The 10,687-nt window shown below is 39.9% G+C and overlaps 1 protein-coding gene across 1 annotated transcript in view; it reads right to left on the reverse strand.

Moving 5' to 3' along the window:
• PLPP4 (phospholipid phosphatase 4) overlaps positions 1–8,461 on the reverse strand; it is a 280,271-nt gene extending 271,810 nt beyond the window's left edge. Inside the window, exon 1 of the mRNA XM_053692654.1 lies at positions 7,813–8,461. Coding sequence (XP_053548629.1) covers positions 7,813–7,871 — 59 coding nt within the window. The 5' untranslated portion in view covers positions 7,872–8,461. The remainder of the gene's footprint in view (positions 1–7,812) is intronic.
• Positions 8,462–10,687: the final 2,226 nt, after the last annotated feature.

The raw sequence follows: 10,687 nt of genomic DNA on the forward strand, positions 1-10,687 counted from the left end.
TTAGTTGCCTTTGAGGGGATAAAAAAACATTTTGTACCAGGGATTTCTGTTGATTAGGTCTGCTATTGGTTATCAAGCCACATGTCTGCAACATCACAGGATCAAGCACACAGTTACCACGTCAGGAACATAAGTTACTGTAACACAATATCCAAATAGTATGTGGTGGAAATAAATAAGTTGTATAAAGCATAACAATATAATTACAAGAGCTATAGAATACACTGAGCTGACATATGTTAACGGCAATAGTGGCTTTAATTTACCAGCTCTGAGCAGGCGGACAGGAATCGCCGGAAATCAACCCGATCGAGAACGACCGGGTTGATTGACACCTCCCTGCTGGCGGACGATTGGCGCAAGTCAGCAGGGGGCGGTGTTGCACCAGCGGCTCTCCGCATTTAGCGAGGTCTTGCGGACCTGATCCGCACGGTCGGATCAGGTCCGCAAGACCTTTAATAAATAGGGGCCTAAATCTCACTAAATTTAATTTTTATACTAAATTGGGATTAGTTCATGGCCCTTCGAATGTAATGAATAAATCCAAACTAATTTGGATTTATTCATTACAAATGAATTCAGATTAGTTTTGTTTCGTTGCTAGGGTAATTCGGAAATTCAAATTGATTAGAATCTCCAAATTTGGCGAATTCGTCCGAATTTCAATACAGAACGAAACAAAACACATATGTCTAATAGTAAGTGCGCTCATCCTTGATTAAACATCTCAGTGAGTAACTCCAGCCTGCATGTCCTAGGTACTGCCCTTTTATGGTACCAATTACGGAGCCGAAGTTCTGATACAAAGATTAAATCTATTGTTTCAAAAACCATAGCGGTTCTGTTAATTGCCTGTGAAGTACTTGTCACAGAGACTGTGGGCTCGATGATTAAAAGCTATCTGGGCTGGCGAGATTATTAAAGAATGCTCGCAAGTCCTTCTATTTCCCCGGTGGAATGATCTAAAGACACTTTTTACCCTGAAAACAGGGTGTCTCGCTAAGGGGCGTTTACTGCATTTCCATATGAAAAATGCACAATAAAATTCGTATTTTAAACATCATACAAAACAAATATTTGACCCAATCACGCAAAAATAAGCAGGGAAAAATTGTATTGTTAAGGTGCATCAAAAATCGTAACAAAATTCTTCACCAAAAATCATATTTTAGCAAAAAACTTAAAATTTGTGTGTAATTTACACAGGAATAAATCTAATTAAATATGCACAACGTAAATCGTTATTTTAGTGCACTGGATGTGCAAAAATCACACAGAAATTTGTACTTATAAATACAAATTGCAAAGCATAATTGTTGTTTTTTTGTAAAATGGGCTGAACATGGGCGTATATGAAAATGTCTCTCTAATCCCAGCGTATTTCTATAAAGATTTTCGCACTGCAGATCTCACAGTTTTTTCTCGCCAACTAAAAGGTGACAAGCTTTTCTCAAAACACTCAATATCCTTATAATCCTAATAGAAAAACACATATATACAAAAATATAGGCAAATGTAAGATGCTATAAGCAGAAAACAGCATAATGTGAGTTATATTGGCTGCAGGATTTTAATTTTAAAGTGCTCCCCCTGCTCCCTGATAACTTCGCACTAAGGAGCGAAGTGTCCCTATCCAGCAAGCTCCATTACTTTCAATAAGAGCCATGTCGCCACTCGCAGGGCCTCCCCTTTTTTACGATCATTCCACCGGGACAGTCCTGCGAGAGTTGGTGAGAAAAAGTAGCTTTGAGCAGGCGATGTTTACATCATCAAGCCCTGAGTAATGCCCAAGAAGGTCAGTATAAAACGTAGAAAGCCTTTTTTGTCAATAAGTTACAAACATATATATATATATATATATATATATATATATATATATATACCATGGTCACAATACCTTTGTCATCTTTTGCACTGCACAGGCAATCAACAGAATCGCTAAACTCTGCCAACTGTGGATTTAATTATCAGTTTTTACGATATAACTTTTTATAATCTAACATCAAACCAATTGGAACCATTTTCAGGCGACAAACCATATAGATTGCAATTATGTACAATTATGTGTGTTATATAAACAACACAGTTTTATGGGGACAGCAGGGACATAATACTCATGCATACGTTATTCCCCTCTAGCCTCTGGTTGAGAGAAATATTTGAGGCAAACATAAGATAAAATTGTGAAGGTAGGCAGCTTTGGAAGCAGCTGATTTTCCAGCACCTAAGGCAGCTGAAAACCTAAAAACACCAGTGTGCATTGTGCTTTCCTCTGCCCAGCAAAAGTTTGTTAGTCCAAAAACATGACAGAAAAATGAAGAATCCAGCATTTTATTTTACAAGTCACTTCTGTTGCCTTTCTATAAAATAATGAAAGCCAAGTCATTTTAAAAACAAATTAACATCTTGTTTTTGTCATTAGTTTGCAATAGCCAAACTTTACCCAAACTTGCCTCATTTACAAGAACCAATATAATGCACTTGACAACAAGGTTAGTCATTGTAAGGTGTATAATCTAACAGTCATAGTCATAGAATTTGTATAAAAAGCACTGTTTTGCAGCTCTTTTCTGTTATAACCAATTAGGGAAAATATGTAGCAGGGTTAGCCCTCACAAGTCTGCAGTGTGCGTTTTTATTTCTGAGAATTATAAAAGCCACAACTTTCAGGAGGTAAATTACACGAAAAGGGGGCAAATAAATTATGAAAGTATATTGCAAATTTGTTCCAGTATGTTCAACTGAACCTTTAATATCAAAGGGACAGTCAACACCAAAATTGTTATTATTTAAAAAGATAGATACCAGCCTTTATTACTCATTCCCTAGCTTTGCACAACCAACATTGTTATATTAATATACTTTATAACATTTAAACCTTTACTTTTCTGCCTGTTTCTAAGCCACTACAGGCATCCTCTTATCACATGTTTTTTATTAGCTTTTCACAACAGGAGGCTGCTAGTTCATGTGAGCCATATAAATTACATTTTGCTCATGCACGTGGGTTGTGCACAAGACAGCACTAATTGACTAAAATGCAAGTCAATAGATAATAAATAAAATGTCATGTGATCAGGGGGCTGTCAGAAGAGGATTAGATACAAGGTAATAACAGAGGTAAAACGTATATTACTAAAACCCTGTTAGTTATGCAAAACTGGGGAATGAGTAATAAAGGAATTATCTATCTTTTTAAACAATAATAATTTTGGAGTTGACTGTCCCTTTAACATTTTAAGGTATTTACTGGCCCTTTAAATCCCTATACAGTGTGTTACTGGGTTAAGTTCCGCATTTGTGCGGAGTAAACAGTTCTTATGTGCACTCACAGATTCCCAATTAGTCATAAGCTTGTCACTGCCCTTACTCAATACTCTTTTTGTTTCTCCAGTTAAACCCCACAATAAAAGAGACAAGAAAGCTATTTAGAGTAGGGCAGTTGCAAAAAGTTAGGGATGGTGCCCACGAGAAAAAAACTAAAACTTCCAAGCCAAATATTCCTCAGTTTTATGAAAGGACACAACAGTGGTTATATAACAGCTTCCTGTTTGTATAATGCTGATTAGTGTAATGTGTTTATCAGCTTCCATGATGAAATTGATTTTGGCTAACAATAACCACCCCTGTCAGCGAGACTTGCACTATTTAACCCCTTAGTGTAAACATGGAAGTCAGAGTCCTGTTGTTAGGCATGTATCTAATAAAGTAGAGTGTTTAATTATTACACAAAAATGACCCTCTAATACAAGGGTAGGCTTCCACTTACAGAGTAACAAACATTAAACCATAGTATAAAAATATAAAATAAAGACCCACCCTACCAGAGTAACAATTCACACCTCACTCTTACACTCAGGAACATTATTTCACCCTTGGTTCTATCGTTCTGCCTGTTGATGTGTGCAGTCATAAGGTGCATTTCTTGGCTCCTCTCTTGGCTGTCCCCATATTAGGTACATCTATAATCTCACAAGAAGGTACTAATTATATTTTCTGTAAGAGTACACTCAGAAAGCTGTTAAACAGCTGCAGTCACATGCAGAGGTTTATAATCATTGTTTTTTTTATTGTCCAAAATATAAAAGTGTATGGAGGTGAATAATTTGGAAGTGGTTTTGCAACATTTATTGTAGGGCATGGCCTACCAAGTATAAGTAATAAGGAATTCAGCGCAGAATTCATAGGGATTATTTACGTTTTTAGAATTAAGACAGCACATTAGCCAGAGATGGGGATGAAAAGAAAATATTAATCCAATTTGAACCTCTATATATACACACACACACAAATAAATATAAATATATATTAGTATATATTAGTATATATATATATATATAAGTAGGCCACGCCCACTTTACATCAGCTGCTCGACTCCCGTAGCTCAGTGTTCCACGCTGGATCGTGGATACTCAGCATACGTTTTGAGAATTTGTTTGTTGAACTTTGAGCTGTTTCTTTGGCTCCAGCAGTGCCTCCGGTTTCAAGAAACAAGTCGTATCTGACGCGGATGAGAGCAGATCCTTATTGACCTTTGAAGTGTTTGTGAGCCAAGAGTGACACCTCTATATCAGCTTATACACCCATACCTTACCTCATATGACTGAGGTCTCATTTTGTGAGTAGGAATTACCTAGGGGGAATGTGTTTATCGTTTTTTTCCCCCATATTGGATTAAACTTTATTACACTATGAGAAGTGTTTTTGTGTGCTTGTCTTTTTAGATCTTATATATATATATATATTTGCATAGGAAGAGAGAAGTATTCTACCAGGAACGAATAACAGCTCATCAGCTAGTTCTATGGCGATTTACCACCCAGGAGAAGCCTCTTTTAGACCAGTGCGCTTTTCACAGAGGAAAACTTTCCTGTAGTATATCAGTCTGATCCTGCCAAGTAAGGTCAGTCCAGCCTCGAAATACCAAGCAATTCTCCTCTGAACAAGGAAAATAACAACCCCAGACGATAGTTTTGGCCTCCTATGGGCCTCGTCAGTGAGGTGCAGCCACATTCCTCTAAGCACACTGGACAAGGAGTCTACATCTGGTTTCCCCCATCACCCATAGGGAGACCTCCCTAGGGTCATATTCATTTGCATAGGAAGAGAGAAGTGCTCTACCAGGTACGAACAACAGCTCATCAGCTAGTTCTATGGTGATTCCCCACCAAGGAGCAACCTCTTTTCGACCAGTGCGCTTTTCACAGAGGAAAACTTTCCTGTAGTATATCAATCTGATCCCGCCAAGTAAGGTTAGTCCAGCCTCAAAATACCAGGCAATTCTCCTCTGAACAAGGAACATGACAACCCCAAATAATAATTTCTGCCTCCTATGGGCCTCGTCAGTGAGGTGCAGCCACATTCCTCTAAGCACACTGGGCAAGGAGTATACATCTGGTTTCCCCCATCACCCATAGGGAGACCTCCCTAGCGTCATATTTATTTGCATAAGAAGAGAGAAGTGCTCTACCAGGAACGAACAACAGTTCATCAGCTAGTTCTATGGCGATTTACCACCCAGAAGCAACCTCTTTTAGACCAGTGCTCTTTTCACAGAGGAAAACTTTCCTGAAGTATAACAGTCTGATCCCGCCAAGTAAGGTCAGTCCAGCCCCAAAATAGCAGGCAATCCTCCTCTGAACAAGGAACATGACAACCCCAGATGATCGCTTCGTCCTTCTATGGGCCTTGTCAGTGAGGTGTTGCCACATTCTTCTAAGCACACTGGGCAAGGAGTCCACGTCTGGTTTCCCCCATCACTCATAGGGAGACTTCCCCAACCAATGTTCCTTGTTCAGTGGAGAATTGTCTTGTATTTTGGGGCTAGACTGACCTTACTTGGTGGGAACGTTTTCCTCTGTGAAAAGCACAATGGTCTAAAAGAGGCTGCTTCTGGGTGGTAACTCGCCATAGAACTAGCTGATCAGCTGTTGTTCATTCCTGGTAGAGCACTTCTCCCTTCTTATGCAAATTATTATGACCCTGGGGAAGTCTCCCTATGGGTGATGGGGGAAACCAGACGTGGACTCCTTGCCCAGTGTGCTTAGAGCAATGTGGCTGCACCTTACTGATGAGGCCAATAGGAGGCTGGAACGATCATCTGGGGTTGTCATGTTCCTTGTTTAGAGGAGAAATGCCTGGTATTTTGGGGCTGGACTGGCCTTACTTGGCGGGATAAGACTGATATACTTCAGGAGAGTTTTTCTCTGTGAAAAGTACACTGGTCTAAAAGAGACTGCTTCCAGGTGGTAAATAGACATAGAACTAGCTGATGAGCTGTTGAGTGCTTCTCTCTTCATATGTATACATATATATATATATATATATATATATATATATATATATATATATATATATATATACTGTAGAAGGTGTAGAGGCACTCCAGCTACATAAGGCTTAATAAGCTCTCCTCACCCTGGGTGCACTTCAGAAATAAGTAAGGTCTGCATCGAAGGAAGTCACTCACAGGGTCTTTCATAAGATACATATAGTATTTATTTTGATGTTTTGGGTATCACCCCGTTTTCAAAAAAACAGCATAACGTTATGCTGCTTTTTGAAAATGGGGTGATACCTGAAACGTCAAAATAAATACTATATGTATCTTATGAAAGACCCTGTGACTTCCTTCGATGCAGACCTATATATATATATATATATAAAATCTCAGCAGTGCCTCTTTAACAACATATTAATAGATTCTCTCAGTGATACAGCAAACACAATGTTACATTGTAGCTACATTCATTTATTGCAGTCAATTCAATTATTCAGCGTAAAATATTATAGCACAGGATTCCCTCACGCACAGTGTAATCAACACTTTCCTACATTATAACTACATATTTTATTGGTGTGTAGAATTGCTCTATTACATAAAAGTGTGGGTTTCCTGTGATTATTGTTGCTATGTGTTTATGTATTTACCTGTTTTTATTTAGTGATTACTTTATACATTTAGTTATGAATGTGTATCTGTGTACACCTGCAGCATTAGTGTGAATGAGCACCAGCTGCATTGTTACCATTTCCCTAATGACCTGAGCTTTGTGTGCAGCAGACACAGTTTTGCATGATTTTCATGTAACACAATACATCATTATAAAGTATTTCCACTCAAGGTGCAACAGTCCCTGAGCTTAGAACGGGATTCACCAAATCTGGACAAATGCCCAGGACTTCCCTACTTATGAGAGATGCAATATTGTTAAATTACTGATTGTAAAACAAGAATTATAGAACATCATTATTCTAATCTAGTGCAGCACATCTAACATTACTCTGTAACACCAAAAAGTATGTTTATAGCTATTTATGCAAATTACACATTATTTTACCATACAAATAATATAATATCCACACAGTGTAATATACATATTATTACATTACATATTCTCTGAATGCAGTACACATAGTATATCCTACGTACAGTTTAACAAGCACCCTATTACATTATACCTTATTATATTATAGCTACACTTAATGCAGGAGACACATAATTGTGCACATTTATCAGGTCACTACATTACACTCAGGGCAGCCCATTGCTTACAATATAATGACACCTTATTACAGCTGTTACAGTACAAGCACAGATACATTGTTGCATCAGTTGGGGGCATTTGGGGTAAAGGCTGCTGAACTACTCATGTGATATAAATCCAGGTGAGATAACATTGTGCTGCACACAGTAGATAATGTAATGATGATCATATAGAGGATTAGAGCTCAGCGAATCAGCACTAGTGATAACATTATAACATTATAGGAGAGAGAATAAACTAACGTAAAGATGATGCTGGTACTTACACAAACACCCCGAACAGCAGCGACCGGATCCCGAGCTCCTCTAGCACAGCCCGCATCATCCTTAGGCATCAGCGGACCGGTAGCGGCGCAGAGCCCCGGAGGAGAGAAGACTGCCTCGGGAGAAAGCTGTACTGGGAGAGACTTGCTGCACCAGTTGCCCTGGCAGAGAGTGCCAAAGCAGCTGCCCCTGGCAGAGATTGATGGATGTGTCCTCTGGAGAGTAATTTGGAAAGTACTTGAGATTTGTACGGATAGTAAAGGAGAGATTGCTCCAGAGTCAAGTGCTGCTACCCAGTACCCAATGAGAGGATACTGAGCTGGATAGACCATCAAATTGAACTGAGAGAGCCTAAGAAACTCTACCGTAGACTGGGTGCACCAGGTGTATAAGTTAGTGGCATCTCAGGGCTGACAGAACGTTATATAGAAAGATCGTGCAGGCAGTTCCAGAGACTAGAGAGTGCTGAGATCTATCTAGCACAGGACTATGTGACAGAGATTGCTGAGATAGGTAATGTCATATGAATTAGACTGGAGAGAGCCCGGGGCTGCTCATAACCAGAGAAATCAGATATGTGCGAACGACTGAGACAGTCTGTGGACTGTGACAGAGAATCCAAAACACGGAGTTAGACAGAAATAAGGGGGAGGGAAGGGGAATGTGAGAGCAGCCACAGTGGGTGCTTTACTGTGTGAGATCATCAGCGAGTGTACTGAACAGAATGTGAAGAGGACAGTGTAAGGTTTAGGGCTCCTGCAATAGAAATACAAAGAGACAGGGGGTTGCAGCAGCTAACTCCCCAGGTAAGGGGCAGGGGCTGCTGAAACAAGATAGAACAAAGGAAAGGGGAAGAGTAAGGGAGAGTATATAGGTGAGGGCAGACAGGAAGTGAGTCAGAAATAACCAATGTTTCTTAACCTTGCAGAGCTGATTACGGAATTGGAAGATGTACTCAAGAAATAGAAGAATTCAATAGCGTAATCCAGATACCATGTAGTTTTGCTGCAAGTTTGCTAAGGAATTGTTTTTCTCTTACTAGACCTGCCAAGTTCTAAAAGTTTGCTGCACATTTGAAGTCTCCAGATTTGTTTTACAAATTTGCTGCAAGTTTGCAACAGTTGCGTATAGCATGTTATTTTTGTAGCAAAAAAATAAAAAAAGGAATTGCTATTCTCTAGGCTAGACTTGCAAAGCTTTACAAGTTTGCTGCACATTTATAGAAAGTCTGCATTGAAAGTCTCCAGAATATACTTGCTTTATAAATTTGCAGAAAGTCTGCTACAATTGTGTATAGCATGTATTTATTTTCTGTAAAAAATGCAAAGGAATTGCCAAGCTTCAAAAGTTAAGTCTGGCGGACTTGATCCGACAGTGCGGATCAAGTCCGCAAGACCTCGCTGAATACGGAGAGCAATACGCTCTCCGTATTCAGCATTGCACCAGCAGCTCACAAAAGCTGCTGGTGCAACGCCGCCCCCTGCAGAATCGCGGCCAATCGGCTGCCAGCAGGGGGGTGTCAACCCGATCATACTCGATCGGGTTGAATTGCGGCGATGTCTGTCTGCCTGCTCAGAGCAGGCGGACAGGTTATATACAGTACATAATACTAGTCTAATCCCACCTAACACTTACCGAAATTCCGAATTTCCGAATCGAACCGAATCTAGCTGAATTTCTTCGAATCCGAATGAATCCGAAACGAATCCGAACCGATTCAAAATTTTCCGAATTCGAATCGATCCGAACCGAAATTCGAAAAATTCTGAATCGGTCCGAACCAAACCAAATTTTTTCAACCATGCACATATCTAAATAATATGCAAGTGAATTTACAAATTTGAGTGTATTAAATACATGAACAATATTACACAAACAATATATGGTAGCAAGAGGAAATCTGTCTGTAATCACCATCCTTACAATAGTAAATAGAAAAAGTAGTAATCTTGCTATCTTAGCCCCACCATCCATCAGTTGTACAATATATACCTGTATCATCTCACCCACACACATGCATTCTGTTTCCCTGTAAGCATATCTCACACAAGCTTTAACGCAATAAAACTTGTTTGCTCTGACAGCTACAACTGCAAGACTCAAAAGCGTGAAGAGGTTTCTCATTACATTTGCATTATGGTAAACTAAACTAAAAGCATTCTAATTTCCTCTGGGTGTTTTTTATTTACTACCAGAGAAGGAGACAAATGCCAAACTTGATTGCAACAAAAAAATTGCATGCCTTATTCACTTACACTTGGGGCCCGATCCGATATGCAGCGTTGCCCGCAAAAGCCGGCGACGCCAAATTTTGCGCTGGTTTGGTATCACATATACGCCGTAACCTAGAAGTTACGCTCGTATATTTCTGCCTTCGGCCGTAGTTTTTTAGCCCATAGACAGGTATACCAAACCAGCGCAGTTTGGTATCCAATATACAGCGTAAGGACGTACGTGGCGAAAATGGAGAAATCTTACTCCATTTTCACCTCGCCACAAATTGCAGGCGTAGTAAGCCTTACGCTGTGTATTGGAGCCCCGTAACTCCCTAAACTACCTGCTAAATAAAACCTAACACCTAACGCATGCGCAATGTCTATCTACCTGTCAACCGCGATCCCCCGCCGCAATCCCTAATAAAGTTATTAACCCCTAAACCGCCGCTCCCGGACCCCGCCACACCTAATAAAGTTATTAACCCCTAAACTGCCACTCCCGGACCCCGCCGCCAGCTACATTAACTACCCCCTAATGTGAGCCCCTTACGCCGCCGCCACCTACATTAACTACCCCCTAATGTGAGCCCCTTACACTGCCGCCAGCTATATTAAATTATTAACCCCTAATCTAATCCCCCTACTCCGCCGCCTGCTATAT

Source organism: Bombina bombina, chromosome 9 (assembly GCF_027579735.1).
Source record: "Bombina bombina isolate aBomBom1 chromosome 9, aBomBom1.pri, whole genome shotgun sequence".
Taxonomy (NCBI): domain Eukaryota; kingdom Metazoa; phylum Chordata; class Amphibia; order Anura; family Bombinatoridae; genus Bombina; species Bombina bombina.